General features: G+C 43.1%; 1 protein-coding gene across 2 annotated transcripts in view; it reads right to left on the reverse strand.

The window, feature by feature from the left end:
• Positions 1–346: 346 nt before the first annotated feature.
• The window catches only part of LOC141016699 (RNA-binding protein Nova-1-like), a 77,005-nt gene continuing 49,970 nt past the window's right edge, over positions 347–27,381 (reverse strand). For both annotated transcript variants that reach the window (XM_073491228.1, XM_073491221.1), the window contains 2 exons: positions 19,162–19,328; positions 347–1,463 (listed from right to left, as the gene is read on the reverse strand). In XM_073491228.1, coding sequence (XP_073347329.1) covers positions 441–1,463; positions 19,162–19,328 — 1,190 coding nt within the window. In that variant the 3' untranslated portion in view covers positions 347–440. The remainder of the gene's footprint in view (positions 1,464–19,161; positions 19,329–27,381) is intronic.

Genomic DNA, 27,381 nt, shown 5'->3' on the forward strand with positions numbered 1-27,381 from the left:
CTTCCTGTAGCCTCTCAGGCAGTCGGCCTGTCTACATGGCATTCAGCTTTGTCCACACAATACACAAACAAACAAACAGACAGCTTAATTTACTAAACAAAACAAAACAATAAAACAAAACAATAAAAAATCCCAAAAGGTCAAGACGTTAAGTAATAAAACCTTATTTACATGTTACACATTTTTTTCTTGGTTTTTCAGCGTGATAATTCGCTCCTCTCCCTCCTCGTCTTCTCAGCACATTTTTGCTTCGCGTCAAAAAATTTTTTTTAATAGAGAATACTGAAAACACGCAGAAGAAAACGGCGCGGACGATTCCTTCTGACATTCTTGCTCTCCTCTCCTTTTTCCATTCTCACTCTCACTTTTTTATACTCCTCCCCCAAGCCCCCACTCTTTTTTTTCCTCTTTTCCTCTTCGTTTCTCATTGGCTGTCAGGTTTAGCCCACCTTCTGTGGGTTGGTGGCACGTACCCCCTGCTCATAGGTGATTCGCTGGCTGATCAGGTACTGTGCGGCCTGTGTGGCGGCCTGGGAACCCGTGATGGTCACCTTCCTGTTCCGAGTTCCAGGGATGAACTCGCCTTTCTTGGAGATCTGGATCCTGGCGCCGGTTAGCTCCTGGTACTCCACTAACGTCTTCCCTCCCTTCCCCAAGATGGCTCCCACCAGGTTTTCTGGCACGGCGATCTCGACCACCTCCTTCGCTCCTTCTGCTAGCTTCTCCGTGGCCAGTAGAGACGACGCCACCAGTGGCGATGCGGCGCTTAAGTAGCCATTAGTGGCCCCTGTGGCGGCAGCCAGGGATCCCAAGGAGAAGCCTCCGAGACCAGCTGCTGGGTGAGCTGCGCTGGTGGATGCATCGCTGGCGTAGGATGCTAACAAGTTAGCTGCGGCAGCTGCTGCAGGGTTAGCATTAGCTGCTACTGCGGCTAACACCCCTGAGGCTGCAGCGGGATTCAGCCCCAGGCCCAGGGAGTTGGTGTTGTAGCCGTAGCTGGCCAGAGTGTTGAGGGCGGAGGTGATGGCCAGCAGGTCATTGCCTGAGAGGCTGGACATGGTGGTGGGGAACGCCCCGACCCCCGCCAGGCTGGCCTGGCCGAGCAGAGAGGAAGCTGTGGCTGCTGCAGCAGCTGCTGCGGCCGGCATGACCTCGGTGGAGTTGGCGTATGGGGAGCCAGTGGGGTTGGAGTTGGCGACGGGCCCTGTGATGTTGGAGTAGGAGATGTTGAGGCAGGAGGAGCTCTGTGGGTCTTCCTGTATCTTCTGCACTATGATCTCAACGGCTTTGCGGTTCTGTTCAGGCTCTCCGCTGATGGTGACCACACGTTCCTGCAGGTTGATGCCCTCTGGCTTTTGGGATAGCTGGACCCACGCCCCGGACTGCTCCATCACCGCCTTGACTGTAGCTCCACCTTTACCGATGATCAGCCCCGCCGTGCTGTTGGGGACGATCAGCTTGGCCTGAAAAAAGACAACAAAATCATCAGAGGTTATTGCAGAGAAAATGAGAGCCATGTTGATTGGCCAACTAAATCCACTAAAGTCATGAAGAAGGAAGAAGGACTAGAGGGGGGTGAACTGACAGCGAGCTACACTGTGTATGTTCAATTAAAAGAGCCAAAAAAAAGACAATGTCACACCTGTGATGTTACGATTAAACATGCATGACAACAACCCCTCTTGAATTCAAAATACACAGTTCGACGAGAAAATGAAGCAGAATTATGCAATGGAAATTGATGATGAAAATTCTTTCTTTTGTCATGCAAAACACGGTGAAGCGGTCCACGCATCGCTCAAGTGTAGACTTTAAAGGCAAGGTCAGCGCTGAAAAGGACTTCGTCAGGAGCTGCTTTTCAGAGGTGTCCTCGAGAAGGACGGGAGACAAAAAGAGCCATAGAAGAGACGCAGAGAAAGAAGAGACTGAATACAGAGAGACTTCCTGATGTACTGTAAGTGTGTGACGTCCTGAAGAAGAAAGATCCGAGATAGACGTACAACATTATGGATCGTGCACTGACAGCGACCTCCGCCACCTGAGCACATAACTAATAAAGAGGTTTTTCATTTCTTTGCTACATAATGGAGAGAAAAGAGGAGAAAGAGATAAAGTGCATGTTGCTGAGGAGACGGAGAGGTAGAGAGAGGTAAACAGAGTGGGAGGGAAGGATGGACGAGAGAGAGAGAGAGAGAGGGAGAGAGAGAGAGAGAGAGAGAGAGGGAGAGAGAGAGAGAGAGGGAGAGAGAGAGAGAGAGAGAGAGAGGGAGAGAGAGAGAGAGAGAGAGAGAGAGAGGGAGGATTTCTAAAGAGGCTACTTGAGTGAAAAAAATAACATTGACTCCCAGGGGTCAGCGTTGCCATGGAAACAGCACCAGCATTCAAAGGGTAGTGAAAGGGAGTGAGGCAACGACACACACACACACACACACACACACACAGACACACACACACTCACACACAGATACATGCACACACACACATACACACACTTCCTATGTCCAAACACACTGCACTATATTTAACATATGTAACGCTGTATATATTATTACTGTATCAGTCAATGAATGGACATCGTGCACTTTGAGAATTGATCCGCAGCACGCTGCTCGTCTCTGGGAGGCCATCAGCCCAAAGTGAATCAGAAGCAGCACTTCGACTCAAATATGCAAATGTGGTGCCGCTACTTTCATTATAGATTAATCAGTTGATTATTTTTTTAACAAAATGTCAGAAAAAATTGTGAAAAATGACGATCGCCAAATACAAAGACGCTCATTAAAACACCCGAGGAGCTGCTGTTGAGAAAAACTAATGAAACAATGAATTAATTCTTCATTTATGAGCAACAGTTTCCCTTTGAACTGTAGAAAAAGTAAAGTCTTTATCAGTCAGGGAGTCATCTATAGACAACTCCAGACTCAGCTATCACTCAGTCCGGTTCATTAATGGAGATCCTTACGACACCGCTGCATTCAGTGTCACAAAGTTGGTTGGTCCTCTCTGGCACAGAGGCTTGATAAACACATGCATCTTTACATCCATGAATCCTTTATTGGACCACCCTACGTAAAATCTATGCTGGACCGGACCACAGGACCCGACCAATATCGCTCTACTAACAGTCTCGTGCTTGAAGTCCTGCGGGTTTATTCTGAACTTTGAAAATCTGCATTTAGTTTTGCCCCAAGATGTGTGTGAGTCTTTTTCTTGCGAAACTTCTATCTCAACATCGTAGCAGATGAGAAGCTTAATGACTTTCAAGGTTTAAATAAAGTTTTGAATTCAATTGATTTAAAAGACAAAAAACAAAAAAGATATGACTCTTCTTTTCCAACATACATTAAGTACAGATTTGACAAACAGTGATCTGCTCGGTTTGAGTTGAGTACCAGGGAAAAGATAAAGCCGTCAATAAAAGGAAGACGGCTCACTGTAATGTTTTTTTCTCTGAACAAAGTTTTATGAAGTGGACGTTGATTGTACAAAGTGACGGCTATACAAGAATGACATCATTGGCATTGAGATAATGAATAAAGTCATGTTTTGGTCTGTGTTGTTGGTATTCTGAGGAAACGACTGGGACAATAAGTTGTCTTTGCTTCAGTGGCACCAACATTAATACCACTTGTAAACCCTCGGGAGGAAAAGTCTGCTGTGTCGCAGTTTCTCGGTACTTCTTGGTCAGAAACTGCAGGTTTGACTTTTGGAATTAAACCCAAATCACCGTACTTCCCTGTTCCATCAGACTGCATCCAGACAGGCCCGAGGTCTGAATGAACCTGTGTGTGAAACTTCACTGCTGACGTAGGCAGGATGACGCATCACACTGCTGCAGCACCGAGCTTCATGCACAATGAAAGCATCACTGTGCTGAATGGAAGCGGACCAGAGGAAGGTGTGAGACACAAAAACTTATGCTGCAACAGAATCTGTGACTTTGCTCCTCAGCACAAAACAAAATGATCGAAGATTGTTTTTGCAATGCCGTTTTTCACAAACAAGGACACCTGCAGGAGACGTTATCGACTTCTGCCGCACATTAGCCACCTAGAAAATAAACGTGGGTGTGTGTACGAGTGCTGTGCTTTCTCCTCTTAGCATTGATCCCGCTATCTGCCGAGCAACTCCGGACAAAGCCACCACAGCGATCTGCTGTCTGTCTGAACGTCGAATATTCATACGGAGAGCAGAGAGAGAGAGAGAGAGAGAGAGAGAGAGTGGGCTGGAGAAACAGGAGGAGGAGATAAAAAGACTTGGCCTTGATAAAGAAAAGAAGACGATAAAATGAAAGAGACAGTGAGAAGGAGGGAGGGGGGGATCAATTCAGCAAAGTGGGAGAAAAAAGAGGAGGAGGTTCGCTGTTTCTTTTCTGTTTTCTGTCTTTCAGAGAGAAACAAGGACAGAAACAGAAAAAAGAGAGGGATCAATTCAACATACAATAGAAAAATACCAAGGCCCATCCAATTACCTTCCATGTCTCACCCTCTCCTCCCTCCCTCCCTCCCTGCATCTCTTTGCTGCAGTTTTAAGCCGAACAACATCTGCGTGGCGGCGGCAGACTCGATGCAGCGGTTTGTTGCCACGCCACATTCCACGGCTCGATCTCTGCACCCGCAGCTTTGTGCGAGGCGGAAGATGAATTTACATAGAAATAGAAAATTAGTAAGAGGCATGCAGGAGGGAGCTGATAATACAGGCGACTTCAAATATTCACTTCTCCCTGCTCTCAGTTAAAGATGAGAGAATTATCTTTCCCCTGTGAATGTTTGTTTGTGGGGCGTCTCTGTGGGATTAACAGGTGCCATTTTTTCCTTTTGTTCCTTCATCGTTTTCTCTCAGAACGAGTGGAAGTTTGTAGTCCGCTCCTATTGATTAGTGTTGTTACTGCGAGGCACGAACACAGCGAGGCACCTTCAACGCGTCTGTTTACGTCCTGCTGCTATCAGAGGCTCGGCTACAATCTGCTGTCCTGTGTAGATTAATGAGAGGAGCAGAGTGCGAACAAAGTGTGAACGCTGCTGGGCCGAGCCGCTGTCGAGCCTGACGGTCCAGTCACGTTACCCTATAGTAGAGCGATTTATATAAGAATAATATCATCTGGTATTGATTTATATGATCATAACACTTTATATTATAGTATGAAGCTTTAGTTAATGGGTGATAAGGTCCTGATAAGTCTTTATATGATGCTTATTAACATTAATAGGACTATATAATAATGGCAGAATAAACATTGTTGAATTGTAAATTAGACACTTATAATAAACATGTTAGCAGTTTATAGATGCTTAAGAACATTAACAATACATTATAAAGATCTTATAATTGTTAATAATAGCATTCCAACACATGTATTGATCCCATCTTTAGGTGCAGTTTGGATGAAAGCCTCCAACAGATGGAGACGTTTGTAAAGATGCTCCTCTCTTCCTCTCAATCCCCATTCTGTGATTACAGTTTGTGCTGTTGAAGGTTTTCACCAGCAGAAACACCACTCCCATCATTTCATTCATTCAGTCTAATTCTGCATCTGAAAATCCTCCAGCACGTTTTTTTCGTTTTGGAGTGGCGACGTTTGCAGGGTGGTTGTTTTTGCGGCAGGGAGATGAGCGCGGCGGTGGGGGGTAAAAAATGGAGACGAGGGATAAAAGAAATAAGTGACAAGCGAGGGAGGGAGGGAGGGAGGGAGGGAGGGTGGGAGGGAGCCGAAAAAGATTTTACCCATGAACCCTTTCATCCTCTGCACTCCTCACTGAAACACTCTCACACACACACAGAGTGTTGGTGCAGAAGTGGGAGGATAAACAGTGGCGTACAGTGATGTCTGATCCCCCCCCGGCCCTAATGATCACATCTACCATCTTTACATCCAACTGATTCTCTGCTAATGAGCTTCTCCGCTCGCCTCCACTCCTCCTCCGCCTGCTCGCCGTTCTTTCCTCTCACTCCTCTCCGTCCATATTGTCGTTTTCTCTACCTCTGTCTCATTTCTGCAGATTTTAAAGAGGTTCAGACCGCCAGTCGTTCCACATGTAGCCTTCGCAATGTTTTACTGCAGCAATCTTTCTTTTCTTTCTTCTTTTATGATTTCTACTCTCTGCGTTCAACAAACCGAACCTCTTCTAACAAGGTCAAACACACACACTCCCACACACACAATCCGTTCCCAATCTGAAGGGCGTTTTAATGTGAAATCATCATCTTCATCCTGCTTTTTATTTAGCTGACGCCGTCGCTTCGGCTCGCTCTAATGGCCGACTCAGCCAGACAGCCTCCTACCTACCCACAATCCCCTGCTCCCAGCACCTTACTGCATAGCCGCCACAAAGAGGAAGATTATGTGACAGTTGGCAGCATGCAGGCACTCGCTCCTACAGTGACGCCTCTTTCATGTTTCTTTCCCCCCTCAGCTGCTCCGCTTTTCTGAAGTTTTCAGTTTTTTCTACACTTTCTCATCTCTGGTGTCTCCCTCTTTTGTTTTACTTCTTCTCCTTGAAGAGCTTCATATCTGTTGGGTAAAACTTTTCCACAAAGGAGAGAAGAGTCTGGCATCCATCCAGCTGCTGACTAGAACGTCCTGTTGCTGCAGCTGCTGGGCCGAGGTCGAAGGTCAAAGCCAATCTCCTGCTCATGAATACACTCAGGCAAACACTGAGGAGGAGCAGCGATGGGAAGTGTCGACTTCAGCAGGGATGTTGGCTTAGCAGATAAGTCAGAATCAATGTCAGCAGCTGAGTGAGGTGATTTGATTCTGGAGCACTTTTGGATCAAGTTCAGCGTTTGACTGTCGGAGGTTTATGAACGCCAGAACTACTAATAGTTTATACTTTGAGCCAACAGTCTTTAAGTGTGACTGTTTTTCCAACATAAAAAGACAAAAAAGCATTTAGAGGTTTCTGCAGTGACACCATCATGGGACACTAAACCTTCAGCCTGAGTGTTTTTAGGGTTTGGAGCTCATTAACAGCCTCTTCCAGCTGCGCTTATAATTAGGCTCTGCTCATCACGACCTGACGAGGTTCATCTGGAGTTGTCTTGTGTTTGGGATGCTGTCAGTGGGAGTAGAACTAAATGACTTTGAATAAACATACTCTTAAATTAGTCGGAGCTGTGCGGCAAATTCAGTTGAAATTCAAAATGTAACGCAGCTGCTCGTCATCATCGTCTAGAGAACGATGAATTCCTCGTATGCAGCTGAGCTCTCTCCATCTCTGTCTGTCTGTGACCTCGCTGCTCTTCATCCAACGACAACATCCTCCCTGAACTCAGCAGACAGGTGAGCCGCAGAGCCTGTTTTATAATTTCATCAGCATCGTCTAAATAACTCTGAGGATATTTCCTACAAAATAAAACATTGGAAGGGAGTTTTAAACTGATAAATAATGCACAGAAACAACATAATTAAACCATTAAAAATAAAAACAACAGGTTTTTGTGATCTGTGTTCAGGGAGGAGCCACCTGTAACTTAATCAGAGGTGAATGACACTGACTGACTGATATTTTTCTAAAAAGGACAATTATTCTCTTTATTATTTAACGTGTATTGATCGACACACGTTTTACGGCCTACGACTGACACCCATTTCTTTACTGTCATCATGATGAGACCACTGCAACCAGAGGGGCCTCATTTATAAATATGCAGCCAGCCACATATATGTAGGTATTTATAAAACTTTACATTGGGAGTGGAAATGATCTTATCTCTAAGTAAAGTCTAAACTTGACGCAAGTGATTTTTCTGCTGGTCATGTTATCGCATTCATGCTCGGCTTCGTTTGTCGACATACTATTTAGTCACGTGTTGACAGTCTCCTCTACAACCACCGAGATCTCATCTTCAAAAAACTTTCATTTTCTCATTTGGTCTGCTGCCTTTCCAGACTAAACCCTCATTTTAGCAGCCTTATATAAGAGGAAATCACCTCGCAGGTGCAGTCTATTAAAGTTGATTTGAGATTTATAGATCACAGGTGTGTACGAGCCGCTGAAGCAAACTTTTTACTGCTCAGCATCTGTTATCAATCGAACATCAGCACACCATCAGAAGTGACAAACATTTTGACAAATGAGGCCACAGGTGGTGAAGAGAAGACGACGTTTTTACGACGTTAAAATGCTGCAACTGAATTAAGTGTTGACAAGCAATTAAGAAGATTGAGCACAACATGGCTGCCTAACAAAGTTGCCTTTAAGCCTCTGGGTTGTCCTGAAGTTGCCTCGTTGTCCTCTCAGCCTCCGAGCAGACAGACAGCGAGGCCGAGGGGGGCAAATGTTTGCTTTGCTCCATTAACCAAAGCATGTAAGTCATTTTGTTTATCTGTAAATGTGTATGTGTATTGTGTATTTACATGTGTGTGTGTGTGTGTGTGTGTGTGCGTGTGTGTGTGTGTGTGTGTTGCATAGACAAGTAGCAGTGATAAGGAACGGGGTGCTGAGGTCACTGAAGCACGGAAATCTGAGAAAACAATGTCTCATTTAACAACCGAGGAAACTGTTAACAATCATGGCAGCGCACACACACACACACACGCACACACGCACACACACACACACACACACACACACACACACACACACACACACACACACACGCAGTATGTCTCAGATGTATTAACACACAGCTTCAGCTCGCTGCCTTTCCTCTCTTCTTTCTGTCTGAATTTTAATTTTCTGAAAACCAAATCCGAGCAGAAGAAGCTGAATCGAGTTGAGCCTCTGAGCGTGGACAGAAAATACTTTTGGAAATGTTTCTGTTGGTGAAGACATTATGTGATAAACAGCAATCGAAATTCATTTGGCTGAATAATTGATGACGCAGGCTCGACATGGTTCAGTTTTATTGTTAAACACTTTTCTCTCGGAGCTTCTTCACCTTCAGACGAGTTTAAACTACGACCACAGTGAGCTGTGAACAGCAACTGTTTGGGATTAAATCAGGATTGTGTTGTTGTTGTTGTTTTCATTTGGGACGTTTGCTTTTGTATCATCACATCCAACAGAGCAACAACAAAAAATCTGTAAATACATTAAAATTACATGTTAATATGAAGGATTTGTATTCAATAATTCAAATGTTGTGATGCCAGAGAGAAAAATACAGATGGAGAGTTTTGATTGAGTGAGATCAGATTTGTTGAGTAGAATTTACTTCTTTCTTTCTTTCAAGAATTCAAATGTGTTCATCTTTTATTTTTATATATTTATTTATTTATTTATTTATCTTTTGTTTTCTGTCTAAAAATGTCTAATTAACATTTTTCTAACAGGTCAAACTTCATGAAAGTTAAAACTCTCTCTGTCTTTCCTTCTCTTTCCCGCTCATCTCATCTCTCCTTTTTTCTTTCTCCTGTTTTCTTCATCCCTCCATCTTTACATTCTTGCCTCCCTTTCTTCTTCTGTCTCTCACTATGTCAGAGCTGTCACGGTCGTGATGACGAGTTGCCTTCAAACTTTGTGTTGCGTTCCATCCAGGTCACAAAGCCGTCTGTCATTGGAGGTCAACACACACACACAAACAAACACACACAGACACACACACACAGAGCAAAGATGCACACACGCAAAGACACACATGCTTTCACAATTTCACTTGTGCTCATGTGACAAAGGTGCACACGATCCCTCACATGCAAAAATAAACAGATGATCACACACACAAAACAATACACACATGTTTTCTGAGATGTCCACGCACACACACACGTACTCTTACACACACACACACAGTGGAGGACAGGGGACAACTGTTGAGGCTGCTGGAGTTTGAACTTTGAAGTCTTAAGCAGAGGACTTTAGCTTAATCTGGCTCCCCCTGATCCACAGGCTTAGTCGCCTCTCTCTCTCTCTCTCTCTCTCCCACTCTGCCTCTGCCTCGCTCGCCCTCCCTCTCTGTCTCTCTCCCTCATCACCCTGTCTGTCTCGACTGTGTCCTCATCCCTCTTTTTCCATCTCTCTCGCCGTCTTTCTCCTTTCATTCTCCGGCCCGTTCAGGAGCACAGAAACCCCCTGCAGGTTAAAAATAACAGCGGGACAGAAGAGCCGTGCTACAACAACTGACACTCATGTATACAGACACACACACACACACACACACACACACACACACACACACACACACACACACACACACACACACACACACAAATATATCCATCACACACTTGTATATGTAGTGCTTGTATCACTTGAGCTAACTTGTACACACTCAAAGATTTCAGGCATGATTTGCATTTTTGTCCTGGTTTGCAAACAATACACAGAGTTATAAAGTATTCAAAAAGTAAAAATATCATGATAAAATATTACTTCAGTAAAAGTGAAAGTCATCCATACAAATAGTACATGAACAGAGGTGGGAATCTACCTAAGTAGATGTTTCAGGTATCTGTACTTTACTTCTGACTCTTCCTCCCTACGTCTGAACACAAATATCTGAACTTTCTCCTCTGTACATTTTCAAAACAGGCTCGTTACTTTAGTTTGAACGCATTTGAGGGGAATTATCGATGGTTTCTATTTTGCGTCATCGAACGGCGCCTTCCCAAAATCACAAGACTGATTTCAATCAGTGAATATCAGGCACGGCAGACGTAGCGAGAAGATAAAGGCGTGTAGCGACAAACACTCAGGTTCAGTTAGCTTTGCACAGAAATGGCTGGTGGACATGTCCTTCAGAGGAATACGTTTTATACTTTGAGTACATTATTACTGTACTTTATTACTTTTACTTGAGTAAAGAAGTTGAATCAGTACATCTACTTTTACCAGAATATTTAAGTATCTGGAAGAGAAAAGTAGTAGAAAATGGAAAATACTCAAGTAAAGTACAAGAACCTCATAATTGTACTAAACTTATACACACATGCACACACACAGTACACACTTTATATACACAGAAACACACATGTGAAGGGTTTGGGCTCTCGTCCTGTCAGGTTGCAGTCTGAATCATCTCCTGAGCAGACTTTCCGCTCCTGAGAACATTAAACTTGCAATTTAACTTTCAACAAGCAAAACAAAAACAAAAAAGAAAGCAGCATCTTGGATCAGATGTTCCTGATTTATGAATAAAAATGAATCCATCAGTGATCGACTGTCAGCTGCTACCTCACACCATGAATCACTCCTTTGGTCGCTGTAACACATCGTGCGTGTTTCCTTTACCCGCCTCGACCCTCCGCTGCCTCCATCGTTAAATGCAAGTTGTGCAGCCAAGACTCGTTCAAACCCACAAATCTTTAATGGCGGCTCCAAAGTTTCCACAGATACCAATCATGTCCAGCTGAATTATGGGGATGAGAGCAGGCGTTTACAGTTTTGTTTTCGATTTGCTAACATGCTGCGGCCAAAAACTGAAGTCATGTTGTCCAAACCCCTCGCACAGTCAGCGAAACCGAAGTCTATGTGGACCAAAGTGTCAATCACTGTTCGTGGCTTCCAACAAAATTCTCTCAATGAACGTGGAATTTTCCCAAATCCGTTTCCAAACCTTTCTTTTCTCATTCATAATCCAACACCTGCGAGACTACAGGTATGTGCGGCCATCTTTTTCTAAAGCATAATGGATGGAAAATGTTGGTGCATTTCTGCAGTAACTGTATCGAACAACACAGAAAATGTTAGCAGGATATTTTTGCAGCCCTGAAATTTCTGCTTTTCATTTTTTCTGAGTAAATTACTATATGCAAAGATACAGAAGGATATATGTCATTCAGTCTTCAAAGACAGAAGTTCATCATTTATGTAATGCTCCCTGTTGTGTTTGTGTTTTTGGGTCAGTGAGTTCTGAGTGAGAACTGCTGCCAGTGTTTTGGTCAACAAGCTTATTTCAGTCAAGTTTTGTAGGTGAGATTATTTGATGTTTGGCCAAGATGCATGTTGCAGGAAGAGTTAAAAAAAGTAGCTTCAGTACTGTGCGATGGGATTCAGTATTCCTTTCCTTTCCTTTCCTTTCCTTTCCTTTCCTTTCCTTTCCTTTCCTTTCCTTTCCTTTCCTTTCCTTTCCTTCCCTGTGATCTTTCTGTCTAGAAGGAGGAAGGTCAAAAAGCACCACAACCCTCCCTCCCTCCCCACGTGGCAGAAATCTCTTTTGCATGTTCACTTTTTTTCCCTCCTCACTTTTCTCGTGCACTCCCTCCACATATTGCACTCACGTCTCAAAGAAAACGTCACATCTGGACCCTGATCGTTCTGTGTGTGCTTGTTCATCTGTATAGAACAGCGCAGTCAAATATGAATCACTGCAGAGATAATATGATGCAGGTACTCAATCATCAGCGTTTGGAGCAGATAAGAGAGAGAGAGGGTGTAATTCTGCTGACTCGGCAGAAGCTGCAAATCACAGGACCGACAGGAAAAAATAGATGAAATGTTACGTAAGAAGGTGAGAAAGGAACAAACTGTAAGAGAGGAGTGTAAAACCCTGATCAACAGAATACAGCAGACGACACGTGTCTGGTTTCTGTTTTGTTTATGCTTATTAAAGAGGCTGTAAGCAACATTTTTACAAGAACAATAAAATTATAATGTAAAAATATGTGACGGTGTGGAAGAGGTCGAATCTAAATGTCTGGACTTCGCTGGTCTTGCAGATATAGTGGAAGTCTGGAGGGCTTTCCAAACTACAGTCTGACTGATACAGAAGCTGATTCCTGATATTGCTGATGTTGATTTACTGGACAAAAAATCACAGATTCCTCGAAATGATCCCTCAGACGTTGCGTTGCACAATCAAACCCCAACAACAACACAGAACTTCTCCTGACTCTGAGTGTTTGACTCATTCTTTGGCTGAAGATGACTTATTTTGCTCTCGCCAGCTAAAGTCTTACACTCCCACCTCTTCATCATCTGACAGAGTGGGCCAGACTCCACGTTTTCCTGACATTTATGGTTGAACTTCCTGTGCAGAGAGGCAATAACAGGAAGTAGGAAACAGGTGTTCATGCTGGAGGTGAAAGGTCACAGGAAATGGGCCCTTTCTCCCGCAGGAAGTGGCTGGAGGGAGCGGCTGTGGAAACAACCAGCCGAGAGTCGTGGATGTATGTAAATGCTGGTGGATGTGAGTGTTTTCACCTTTCAGTGCTGTTGTCATTACAGCTAAGCAGCGTCAAAGTGCTGCTGCAGTGTTCAGCATGAATAAAGGCCAGCGCGGCCAAAAATAGCCCCGGAATAATACCACAACAAAACCACAGGCCATTTACAGCTGATCTCACAGGGGACGCAGCTCCGGCTCTGCAGCTCACTTCCAAACACCATAATGCAACAATAACCGAGGAGAGGGCATGTTTTACTGCCAATATGAATACAATATTGATGCAGTAAGTAGGTGATGCTTCACTACATTACACATAAACACAGTGCGGGAGGCCTCCAGAGTGCTCTGGCTTTTATATAACGATCGCTGATGTTTACGTGCTGCTTTTCTTCAAAGATTGAATTGACAGGACGCCAGAAACACTAACAGGTAAACACAGATCACAAACAAGCTGCCTCATTATTTCAAACTTGGACGTGGTGTCTGCGACATTAAACACAGGAGAGAATTTGGGTTTATCACTCGCCCAATTTGTTAGTTGTTTGAAGCCAGAATATTCAGATTTTGGCAACGTGATCTTGAGCTCGGGCGGAGCTGAGGTGGGTGTAGTAATTAGAAACCAGTGTCACAGGCTGTGAGACTCAGAAGAAACATGTTGCATTTACAGTTAAGGGAGACTTTTGCTGAACAGCTGCCACTGTGGTCACAAGATGCAACAACAGGATATGATGATCAACATCATGTTTCAGTCGGGTGTAATTATAATTTTTATCTGGCATAATGATAACAGATTAACAGTAGCAGTCGCCCATAAATATCCATCGAGAGTTAGCACGCAAGAATCCCCAGAATCTTCCAGAACAAGTGAGGCTGTACTGAATAAAGCTGATGCATTTTAATCATGTATGAATTCAAATAAATTATTATTTTTTTACTACCAGATATCCTCGATATGAACCTAAATATCAGCCGAATGGGTCAACAGTCTAGTAGTGAAGTCGATGTAGCTGAGTCTACAAAGCAACTAGTAACTAAAGCTACCAAATAAATGTGGTAGAGTGGAGGTATAAAAAAGCAGAAAAAGTAAATACTCGAGTAAAGTACATGTAGCCTACCTCAAAATTGTACTTAAGTGTATTATTTGAGTAAATGTACTTAGTTACATTCCATAACTAACATTTTATTCATCAGTTTTTTGAGGTCTTGTCACTCAAACTTTTTTATTTTCATACTGGAATACTTAACTCAAAGTAAACATCAGAGTTTACTGCAGTGTGAACACAACACTGAGACGCACTTTACAAGAGTGAAACATAAGCAAACACAGAATCATAAAAATAATAAAAGCCCTGGATAAATTCTCCTCAGCCATATGTCATGTCAGACCTCATTAGAGCGGGTAGAAGAACTCATTCAGCTCATAAATCATCTTCTCCGCGGGTCTGTTGTCCTGCTATGTGGCCTTGAAGCGCGGCGTGTCGTCTGTCAGTGTCGCCGCCGCTCTGTTTTTCTTTCTATCAGCAGCTGCTTCTTCCAGCGACGCTCTCTGTCACTACGCAGCTGTCGGCTAACAAGAGTTCAGATCTGCTTCCAGCTTTCAGTCACCCACTCAGCCGACCGGGCTCTCCATTTTGGCTCCTCTCTCTCTGTCTATCTAACTTCATGTCATCTTCGTCCACACTTCCTTCCTCTTCCTCCCAGTCTCTCGCTCACTTGTTCACAACCATCTCCTCTCTCTCTAACCCTCTTTCTCCCGCTCGCCCGCTCCCAGGGGTTAACCAGCGAGGCCAGCAGCACATGCTGCAACAGCCGGACTCTCGACAAGAAGAAGTCATTTTATCCGCAACCCGAAATACTCGACAATCAGCGGCTGCACCGACTCATCTGTCAGGGGCACACATGTGCATGATGGTGTGTGTCGACGTGTGTGTGTGTGTGTGTTTTCATATGAGGTCCATTCATCAGATGTGTTGTTTTGGTTACAAAACTGTTTCCACAATAAGAGCAGTGCTTTAAAAATCTGTGAGGCTCAACCAAGACTTCTCAGCTTGTTAACGGCCCACTGACCCTAAATGTTTATTAGAGTGTGTATGTTTGTGTGTGTGTGGTCTGATTATACGGTAAACACAAGCTATTAGACTTCCACTTCTTTGAGTTGGTAATTGCAGTTTACACTAAAATGTTGTTTTTATATTTATATGTTCTTTCATTATTTCTTCCTTTTAATTATAAATAGTGAAAATCTAAGAAGCCCCTGAAGTTGCATGAGCGAAAAATATTTTTACCAATCTTCTAATGTGAAACAGAAACTTTGAAAAAAATATTTTGCGCTTTTGCTGCCAAATGCAACACATTTGGCTGCACGAGTAGATGAAGCAGGAAAACAAAAGCTCTTGAACAAAACACTGTACTTTTAATTCAGATTTAACTAGATACTTTTTTTACAGTAATGTCAAAATATATGCTGTCAATCAACCTTTAATACCTCGTGCTTCCTTTATATTTCACCATAACATACAAATATTTGACATCGCGTTACAATCGCTCTGTTTCCAACTATTTGTCCAGCAAATTTGAAACAAATGTTTTCAAAGAGACAAATGTTACACAGTTTCACAGCAGACACAGTTTGGTCGTTTCTATCAGCATTTTCTGATGCGATCCTTCAAAATGTGGATAAAAATACACTGATGGAAACGAAGCTACCATCACTTTAATAGGAAAATATTTCTGCTTTTTATGGCTGCATTATTACCTCAAATACAACATGCTCGTATGGTTTTGGATCTGTCCGTACACATTTTTCTTTTTTCACTCAGCTGAACTGTCCTTAAACGGTGGAGGTCTCTGAGTGTCCAGCAGGGTTCATGAGGTTATTTTAGAGTGGGGGGTTTTCTTTCTCTGTGTCAACATGTGTGTATCTGATGTGTGTCGTCAAACCCATTCAGTCGCCTCTCCGACATGGTATAAATAGCCTAAAGAGCGACAGGGGGATTCGCCCGCTATTATAAGTGTCTTAATATCAGCAGCTATTAGCCTGCCTGTCTCCCCGCGGCTGCTCGCCTCCACCAAAACAGCTTTACTCGACTGTCAGTCAGCGCCAGACGACCAGGATGCAAAAATACAACGCACACACAGACGCTACTAACTGGCTATCAACAGGCCTCGTGATGTGGAGGAGAAAAGTGTGACACAAAGAAATAGTTTGGTTTATTTGTAACTACACATATTTGCTTTTTTGACTAAAAGAGGGATATTTTTTTGTTTAATTCACCGAAAAGCTTTAATGTCGTGTCAAACAGATATTTAAACTGTCAAAGCAAGTGTGAAAATAAGAGTTGTGATATTATATATTTAATTATAAAAAATTAAATAAAATGATCTCAAATAAAATGATATATAATACATATTTATATAGATGGAGTATATCTTATAAATCTAATAAAATGATATCACTAATGCCTCTACTGTGAGCAGCTAGTTAGCTTAGCTTAGCATAAAGACTGAAATCAGGAGGAAACCGCAGCTCTAAATCTTGCTGATTGCTCCATTATATCGAATTACTTTAACCTGAACAAAATCTGAAGGGTAAAAACAACACTTTTATGTTTGACAGCTGTTCTATGCTCCATTTCCTTTTAAACTCTGATCAGAAACTTCCCGGATTCTCTCCTGGCTGCGTGTCAACCTGAGTTTGCTGTGGAAAAGTCGGCGATCGGCTTCACTAAACCTTCTTGTGGCCGACTGGGATTCCCAGAACCGAAATGTTGAACAATTCCCTAACGCTGTAATATTCAGTGTGCAGATACTTTAGGCCAAATGATAAAGCGTCCCACTCTGAGGAGAGTAAAAAATAGAGCATTTTTTAAAACAATGAAATGAGAACAAGAAGACGACACCATATGTGCAAACACAGCTCAGTGCTGTTATCTGCATGAGCCTGTTTGAGTTCAACTCTGCAGAGTGTGTGTGGGCTCGAGGACTGAGTGTGGGTGAGTTAGTGTATGTGTGTGTGTATCCAGTATTGATTAATTATGCATGAAACTCTCTTCATAACTGCACCTTAGAATTGTGTGCTGTGCAAAAAAAAAAATCCTCTGTCTCTGAGGGCTGTGTGTGTCTGTGTGTGTGTGTGTGTGTGTGTACACAAGTCTGATAACTATAATTATTCAGAGCTATAAAGGCGTAGCGTTGCTTTCCTTCCCCTGCACCCAAATTCTGCTTATGACAGAGAATGAGAAATCACAGCAGGGGAAACGTACGCAACACTAACGCAACAGCAGAGCGACGAGACGACGAAGGAAAACATAAAGTTCTGGGGAATTAAAAAAAAAAAGTTTAGTTTTTCACTGTTTCCTCATGATTACATTTAATATCTATTCACACTGATTTTAAAACTAGTTTGTCTTTTAACTTTTAAAGTTTTTAATTCCTTAAAATCAACATTTAATCATTTTTCTGTGACCACTGTGTGTGTGTGTGTGTGTGTGTGTGTGTGTCCGTGCCCGCAGGCCTGGTCGAATACACTGGCTTGCAGGCCTGAACAGTCAATAGATGGAAACAATGCCAGACCTGACTAATCAATAGAGAGCAATCATGAAGAGAGAATGATGATAATCACTTAAACAGGTTGGGATCATAATCAATGGCCGCACTAATTGTCCTCCACCACACAGCCGCACATTTATCTGCACAGTCAGCGGTGGAACGAGCTTCACGTGAACTACTGATGCCAAACGTCTCGTAGCAAAAAAGCAACTTTGTGAAAGTTTATTTTTCTTGTGTTTTTAAGGCAAATTAAAGCCAAAAGATGAGAACATTTTGTGAAACTATCAAAAAAAAAAAAAAGTCGGTGTGGCCGACAGCTCTGCATGCTAACACACCTCCACACACCTGGCAATGGATCGATCTGACCGGGGACACGGAGATGAGTGGGCAACAACAACACGAAGACCGCAGACAACATTTCTACAAACAAAAACTTATTCCGACACAAGAACTGCAACGATGATGTAATCACATCAAAATTCATAACAGAGCTGCTTCAACTAGAAACAGCGAGGTTAGGACGAATAAAGCCGACCTGAGGCTGCACGGAGGTATGACCAGTGACAGTGGCTGCTACTGAACCCTGATCATCAGGTTCATAACTGGTCCAATTAGAAGAGAGCAGACAGAGAGAAAGAGAGAGAGAGTGTGTGTGTGTGCGTGTGTGTGTGTGAGAGAGAGAGAGAGAGAGAGAGAGAGGGTCACTGAAAAGACTGACTGCTGCAGGACGTCAGAGGGATGGAAAGTTAAAGCTCCATGTTTTTGATTAAGACGATCCTCACACAAAACTGATGTGTGTGCATGTGTGTGTGTGTGTGTGTGTGTGTGTGTGTGTGCGTGTAAGTGTGTGCGCATGAGAGGGTGATCAGGACACTCGCTCACACTTCCTCCCTCAGCAGGAAACTGCTTCCAGTTGGCGTGTGGATGTTAAGGTTTCAGGCAAAGTGTGTGTGCGTATGTGTGTGTGTGTGTGTGTGCGTGTGTGTGTGTGCGCGTGTGTGTGTGGAAGCAGTTCATGTCACATGTGGAGTTCATGTGTTCACCCCTTTCACACTCCATCCTGTCTAAGTGAATATCATCTCTCTTCCCGTTTCTTTTCAGTTCTCATCTTGGCTTCTCTCCCTCCACTCCTCCCTTTCTCTCTCTTCCTCCCCCTTCTCATTTTCTCCCTCCCCCCTTTCTTTAATTCACTTTTTCATTCTTGTTGTTCCTCTTGCCTTGTTTTTCATGTGTCACACCCTCCCTCTCTCCCTCCCTCATCTGTTTACATGTCTGCATGGTCTACTTTTTCTTTTTTTTCTCTTTCGCCTCATTCAGCTTCACTCAGACAGAAAATCACAGCTCGACCACAGAAACACACAGTTTATCCTTCCAAAGGCAAAACACTTCCCTCCCTCTCCTCCTCACGCACCCCTTCAGCAGAGGCAGAGCTGGCACGCACACACACACACACACACACACACACACACACACACACACACACACACACACACATACACACACACACAGTGTTTATGGTATGGCCTCAGTTGTTTTGGGTCAACAGCACAAAGAGACATTGAGACGGACCTGTTTGACGCGGTCGGGGTTGACGGTGGTCTGCGGCTGCAGGATGCTGACCGGCTCTGTCTTCTGGGTGCTCTGAGGCATCTCCCTCACCTTCTCAGCGATGAAGTCATGGACGCCGTTCAGCGCCTCCACCGTCCCCTGGATCAGACACACCCGCTCTGTCGTCCCTGCAAACACACACACATGCAGACAGACGGGTCAGTGCATGAGTTCAAACTGAAGGCAAAGAGTTCACAGAAGAAGCACGAGGAGATTATTTTAAGCAAACATAAAATAAAAAGCAATTTTCTGTCAGCTGCTGATGTGAAAATACTCAAACAGGTGGTTGATTTGTAACTCTGGCAAATCAGTTAATCTTATTGCTGCTCATTATCGGTGTCACTGAGTAATAAATGTGTTGTGTGAAGGCATTTAATGTTTCATAATGTTTCCACAGCTGGGTGTGAACTCACAGAGGGCAGCTAAAGGTTTGATATTGTGCAGAATAAGGTGCCCCAATTATGACTTCAGCAGTCAGAACAGTCAACAGAATTGTTCTAATTTTATCATTATTTAATGTGCGGTTGAATAAAAATGAAACCGACCCTGGCTTATACGGCTTTTCAAAAAAATAACAACTGAGAGAAGAGAAGATAGCAAGAAACTGTAATGATCCCCGCAGGGAAATTACTCTGCTGCAGCAGCAGCAGCAAATAGTAACAACAACAGAGAAAACAACATAACAAAACACTGAATTATCAAGAAATGTATTAAGTGGAGAAAAAGACGTAGATCTTTAAGCTTGGAAGATGATATTTATATTAGAAAACTAATTAAAACCTTGTAATTACATTTAAGATTAGATTTCTTAAAGCGTTTTCAGACAAATCAGATAAAATAAAGGCTACAAACGTTGTAATTCTTGACCTCACGTGTAAAATGCAACATTCAGAAAGCATCAGAGTTCATATTCCCTCTGCAGCCGCTCCTCCTAAACATATCAGAAACATTCAGTTTATGTCTGTTTCCAGGACCTCGTCCAATCAGGAAATTAATTCCCTGGTCACATGAAAAATAAAACACGCCGCTGTGATTTCCAAACGTCTGCTTCAGTTTTGGCAGAACATGCATGTAATTATTAACAACTGTGTCTTTATTAAGATTTATACCAGCTCCAAATAAAAAGGCTGAACGCTATCAAACAAAAGAAAGAGCTGTGGAGGTCCAGAGGATTTAAACTGCTTCAGCAGGACAAACTGGGATTTGTGTTCACTGAGGACGGCAGAGCAGAGCGTGTGCAGGAAATATAAGAAACATGTGATCGAAAAACTACATGTTAGCATCTGTTGTTGTGTGTGCATTTATATACTGTATGTTCCAGCTTATGCACTTCCTGTTTCCTGTTCCTGAGACCAGACACTCAGTGTGAGTTGTTTGTCTCTCTGCTCGAGTACATTTCAAATGAGACACTGAGGACGAGCTTCTGGCTTCAGTTTGATGATGTTTGCATCCACTAAACAGAAGGAATCACGACTGTCACAGTGTCAGATTGTCACGAAACGATCAGGTTGTTGTTGCAAAAAGGATTTAAAATATTATGAAGTCTATAGAAAATTTACCAAACCTGAAAAACCTGCACACTGGCAAACACATTTTTTTTTCGCTCTTGTCTGTCACCTTCTTTGACATACTTTTGCGTGGCAGGAGTAGCCACACTGTGGCAGCAGAAAGCTCACGAAAGGCATCTCCTGCTTTTTTTTTTAAGTTTTAAGACAACCAGCGTTAAGATGCATTACCACCACAACGACACAAGAACGTACAGAAACAGAAAAAGATTTAAGAGCAGCTGGATTATCTTCCTGATATCATCGTATGTGTTTCATTTGCATCAATATTTCTTCTTTAAACATCACAATTATCGTCCAAACTGCACTTCGCTGTTCATCCAATGAGTGTTTTCAAGTCTTAACTCCTTTGTTAGTGATCCTTTATACAGAATGATTTTTCTCACAACTGTCAAATAAACAGTAAGTTTTACAGGTTTACATGTTTTTCCCACCACTTACAGGCCAACTGTTTCCCTACACTATTCAAACCAGTGAACATCAGGTCTGTATTAAGTTTGTTTTATCATTGTCGACTTCGCTGCATTACCTCATAACTATAATGTTTCTTTTATCCGACCCATGGCTGCTTGGAACGATAAAAAAGTAGTCGCAATGCTGAAACACAACAGTTTGCAAAAAATCATATGCTAAAAGATGAAAAACCACAAATGATCCCCCGAGCAGCTGTAAATCAGCACTTTAACCTCACAGTCAGTGTTTGAAGCCAAAACAGCGACACACATATCACCGTACTGAGGCTTTATGACTTCATGATGGACGAAAATGATGCAGGTTAAAAACCTCAAAGAGAATAAATACGTCATTGTTGGATCCAGAGGGGAAGGTCATGTGTTGACAGACAGACAGGCAGACAGACAGTCAGACAGACAGACGGAGGGTGTAACAGAGGAGAATCTAGGCCAATGCAAAGCCTCTCAGTCCGTCTGTATCTCAACAACACGCTGAAAGTAAATCTCTCTTTATTTTCCCTCTCTCTACTATCTTTCCGTCCTCACCCTCCTTCCTTCTTCCCTCTCAAACTCCCCTTTTATGTCCCTTTTGTTTCCCCCATTTCCTCCCCTTCCTCTCCCTCTTCCATCTCTGTCTCTCCCTTGACTCCAGTACTTAGTGGGATCTGCTCTTATCTCTGCTCAGCAGCGTGTCAGTTTGCACTTCCTGTCTCCTCCCTCTCCCCGCATTGTTGGACCGGCTCGGTTTGGCCCGGCTCGGCCCTCTGTGGCTGCGCTGGGAGCGGAGGGATCGAGGGAATGAGGGACGGAAACTATACAGTGTGTGTGCATGTAGAAAGTTCAAAAAGCCAAACCAAAGACCTTTTTAATGCTCCGATTGTAAAGAAACTATAAAAGATCAGCTGCGTTACTTAAAACATCTTTATGAATGTTGAAAATGTTCTTTCTCGTGACCGAATTAAGGATGTTTTTAATATTTCTCATGACCTAAAATGTGAACTGGGTCGAAACAACAGATGCTAAAAATAAAACACACACACAACATTCGGGCTTTTGCAGTATTTGGCTACCTGGACCTTTGAAACGTCTGTTAGCATTACAGCGAGATTAATTCCCATTCCTATTTTTACAGTGTGTTGACAGCAGTGACAAACAGTCTCTGATGACAGCAGCTGAACGCTTGACTACAAGCTAACAAATCACCACAGGCTGGCTGTTAGCATGACATGTTAGCATTACATTTCAGGTGTAGCCACATGCTAACACTGAACATTTCAGCCTCGTCCTGCATTTAATTCATGTGAGCAGAATGACATGACTGGTGGAGAGTGTGTGTGTGTGTGTTGTGTGTGTGTGTGTGTGTCCGTGTACTGATACTGTGAAAACTGGGCTTCGCCTCTCCCCGACAGCTGGTGCCCTCTGGGTAATCTGGACTCGTCCAATCAGAAGCAAGGATTAGCAGGCCATTGTCTTGGCATGAGAGTGTGTGTTTGTCGTATTTATGTGTTGCGATTGTGTGTGTGTGCGTGTGCGTGCATTTTCATGTGTGTGTATGATGAGTGTAATTGTAGCAGAAAAGGCCACTCTGTCAGTGGAGATCAGACTGAAGCTGCTGTACAGCTGCGCTGCTGCACAACTGCAGACCCGCTTAATGTCGTGACAAGACACTGACTTTAAAGATCAATTAATATTCATAAAGTACAAAACATGATTGACTCTTTTATCTAAGTTGCTCTTTGAATCATGAGTGCGTACACTGCTAATTAAACCCTTGCACGGTGCCGTGTTAGGGAGGTATTATAGTCTGTCAAGGTGTTACAGTGGTACAGTAACACAGTGGGTTCAGGCAGTAAAGGGGCTGATCATGTTGGAGGGGCAGTTGTTGTTTTTCATCAATTAATATGTTTATTTTTCTCGCTCTTGTCCCGATGTCTTCTTCTTCATCATGCAGCACACACACACACACACTCACACACACACACACACACACACACACACACACACACACACACACACACACACACACACACACACACGCTCACACACACACACACACACACTCACAGTCACAGACATACAAACCCACAGAGCAGCACCAACGCAACAGAATTTCCCGCAGTGATCGATGGTGAGCTCCTTTGGCAGTAACTCTGCTACTGGTCCCACTGGTGCAAGACATCACTGAGTGTGTGTGTGTGTGTGTGTGTGTGTGTGTGTGTGCATTTCCCCTTGTAAAATGAAAATCATCATTTGACATTTTAACGGTTGGAAGCTGTTTCCAAAGTCGACGTGCTGCAGCTGCTGAAGTAATATGTGTTCAGCGCTGTAAAGAGTTTACATAACAACGTTTATCAGACTGTTTTCATGTAGTTACAGAAAAAAGCAAGAAGAACGACCAAACACTGCAGATTTAACATATTACTATTAATGTCTTTTTACCATCTGCAGGAACTGTTTTGCATTACAGTAATACATATTTTCTTCTTTCTTTTCTTTCATTTAAAAGCCCTCATCAGGAGATCAGACTGATTTCAAATTTCTGGTACTTTCAGCGGCTGTTTTTCATGATTGGTCAAGAAAATGTGTAGACTACAGCCGGACCTGTACTCGACCAATAACATCAGCCATCCGCTGTATCGGTCGCGCTCTAATCTTAACGAGTATTACTACAACAAACACACAAGAAGAACCTCAAACTCTATTAGCATACAACCGTGTTTAAGTCCTGATGGACAATCCTGGGAGCCAAGAAACATGCAAGAGTTTATTACAGTGTTTGGGAAAATTGGATGTGCAATACAGCGCTAAATAATACGGGGAAAACATTACAAACGTCAAACAAGATTATGCAAGAACCACAACTCAAGGACTACAACACAGAGAGTGGAGCAAACCACAAGAGTTTGTAGAGATGAAGAGATAAAACAAAGAACTGAGCTCCAAAGTCTCACAAGTTCTTAAATATTCTGGTTCTACACAGTTTCAGATGAAACACCTGCAACTGTGCCAGCAGTAAATAATGCCAGAGGTTTGATTTCCACTGAGTCACACGTTTCAATTAAATCTCTTCAGTCATGGTGCTGTGGGACAGTTGGAGCAAGTCACTGGAAAGTGTTTAGTAAATACAGTTAACTGTAAAGACTACAGCCAGTCAGGCAGCCTGCAGCTTCTCAGCCACACTCAGCGTCACGGTGGACAAACCTGCAGCCTCAAGTACAAAAAGTACAAGAGGTTCAATTACTGCAGCTCTTCTTTCTGTCAGAGGACGATGACGATTGGAAATCTGTGAAATTCATACCAGACATGAACTTCAGCTCGCTATTTCCACAGTGACCAAGTGACCCAACACCACTTCGTTCAACACCAGAACTCTCATCAGCATCATCATCATCATCATCATCATCAACTTCATCATCGTCCAGGCTGTGGACCCTGGCAGTTGTTTTTATTAAAGTCTAACTAGCATGACTCACTCCTTCCTCCTCTGCTCTCCACCTCCTCCTCCACCTCCTCCTCCTCCTCCTCTCCCTGCTGACCAGAGAGGCACCGGAGGCAGCAGACAGAAAGCACAGCGAGCTGCTTCTCCTCTGATTTCTGACTCACAGTCACACACAGCAACATATGCATGCTCAGTATGACGACGCATACTGATGCTGCTGGATAAACTCCAGGATGAGAACGTCCCTCGGTGCCGGAGATCGAACGCAGAGAGCGACATGTTAGCATGTCAGAGATCAGAGCAGCTGGATCCTGCAGTGGGAGGGGGGGAGAGCATCCGCCCTCTGCTGCTGGAAGCATGAAAAACCTCCGAGAGGCAGGAGAAGACACATAACGGCTGTTTTGTTTAGAGTGAATTCAGTTTGTGCTTTGCTAGAAAATACATTTCAGAAAAGCAGAACTTTGATTTTCAGCCTTTTCTGTCGCACAACACACCGGTGATTAACCAGCAGCTGATTAACTAACAGGAGTCTGACTGTCCTGTGGTGAAAGCGGTGTCTCAGTGTGACCTCACACTGACCGCTGCAGCGAGGACGTTACAGTGTCTCCTGTCGGTAAAGACGACTCTGTGTCTCCTGGTCAGATACAGTAATTGCAGCAGAGCGGTCAACCTGCAGCAGCCATCATTCACCGCCTGCAGCCGGCCGCTCTGGGCTACTGTAGCTGACAGTACTCACTACAGGGCTGCTAGTTAATGTTTTCCCTGCTGAGTATCTTCTCAATTAATCAATTAATTGTTTGGTCAAAACAATCAGTGTTTACTAAAGCCCGAGTTTTGTTTACAACCCAAAGCTGCTCAGTTTACTGTCACAGAGGACGAAAGAAACCAGAAAATATTCACATTTAAGAAGCTGGAATCAGAGAATTTGAATTTTTTTTCTTGAAATGTACAAAAAGTGTGATAGTCAACATCTAATCAATGATTGGATCAATCGTTGCACCTGTTCACATTAAACTGCCTGGAAACTCACACTAGTCATCAAAGATCATTCTTTACATATTATAGTATGAACTCGACTCCCAGAGTGTGAAAAATGTCCCGATCCGGTGAATCTAAAGATAAATAAAGGCACAGATGTGATTTAAGGTTGACAGGCTGCAGCTGCAAACTGGGACACTCAGGATATGAAGATAAATTCACAGACCTTCATGTAAAAATTCGAGAACTTCCATGACCTGAAAAATTGTGATTCCTTCTTGTTTTATTAATGTTGTTTTTCAGCTCAGAATCCACTAAAGGCATAAACAGTCTGGTTTTCACTACATTTAGCCTGCGCAGCGATTGTTGTCAATTATTTTCTGGTACATTCCTGCAAAGTGACCCATTTGTAAAGAAAAATCACAGATTTTCCCCCCCGAGAGTCCGTTTAAAGATCAAGTTCCCTGTCTGGGAAGTTTCTCAAACTTTTTTAATATTTGAGAAATATCAGCAGAGAATAACAGACGGGAAGAGGAGACGAGATGTGACAGCGTCGCCAGAGGTCTTGTGTTCACAGGTACATGATGTTCAACCCCTGCTATGCTGAGATGTACAGCTTTTTCACTTCCAGCATCGCTCTGATGGAAAAACCTCAGCAGGAGAGAGAAAGACAGCCAATAGAAAGAGATCCAGAGGTTCACACGACTTCTGTCACATCCCCAAAACATCAAGCGACGGGAAGGCAAAAGGAAAGACGGAGAAATGGACAGAAACCCAGAGAGGGAGAGGCAGATCGGCACAGAGTCATGACAGTAATGTCAAAATGGAGTGACACCAGAGAAAGAGGGAGACAAACAGAGACGAGCAGAGAGACAGACAGACCGGGACGCACAGAGAGAAACCTTTGTGAAACCTGTCACAACAAAGTAACGTCAGGAAAAACAGAGAGACAAAAAGACACGGCGGTTCTGCACGACGTATACAGTACAGAAATGTAGGCAGAGACACACAGACATGTGGAGGACAGAAGACACAGAGTCTTTTTTATCTGCAGCTATTCAGATTAAAGTGTTGGACTGTATCTCAAAGACGTACTTTTATAAAATGGAGAGACGTCTTTCTGTCTGTAAATGAATAGTTTACTGCCACAGATTTTACAGGGAAATCTTACTGGGGAACACAGTTTGAAATAGTCAGCTGGAATTAGGGCTGAATGATATGATAACATATCATATTGTGATTGTTTTGACAGATACTTCGATATGAGTCACGATTTCAGTGGGAATGGTAGTTTTTGCATTCGTCTTCACAGAAAATAATATAAAAATGATATTTGCTGATTTCTGCTGTACAAAATAAACATTATTCCTTATGTCTGCAGAATATGATTTAAAGGCTGAGGTGTCTCTGTTGCATCACAATGCTTCATTTAAAATGATATGTGATACTTTATATTACACTACAGCCGTAGTTAAAAAGCTTTTCTAAGGGATCTGAAGCTGAAACTGAAGTGAGACAGGCGGAGATACAGAACCAGAAACTGAATGCGATCATGACGGAGGGATAGATAGACATATAGAAAATATTACTGTATGTCAATGAAGATTAAATCCAGGCAGAGGAAGATAACTATATGACTTAAAGATTAAAAAAGAATTAAATAAATAAAAATCCATCCCGTCGTATAAAATAACCTCTGTGTCTCCCTCCGAGCTGATTGGAAGCACAGTGAGACGTGGCGGCTGGT

Source organism: Pagrus major, chromosome 2 (genome assembly GCF_040436345.1).
Source record: "Pagrus major chromosome 2, Pma_NU_1.0".
Taxonomy (NCBI): Eukaryota; Metazoa; Chordata; class Actinopteri; order Spariformes; family Sparidae; genus Pagrus; species Pagrus major.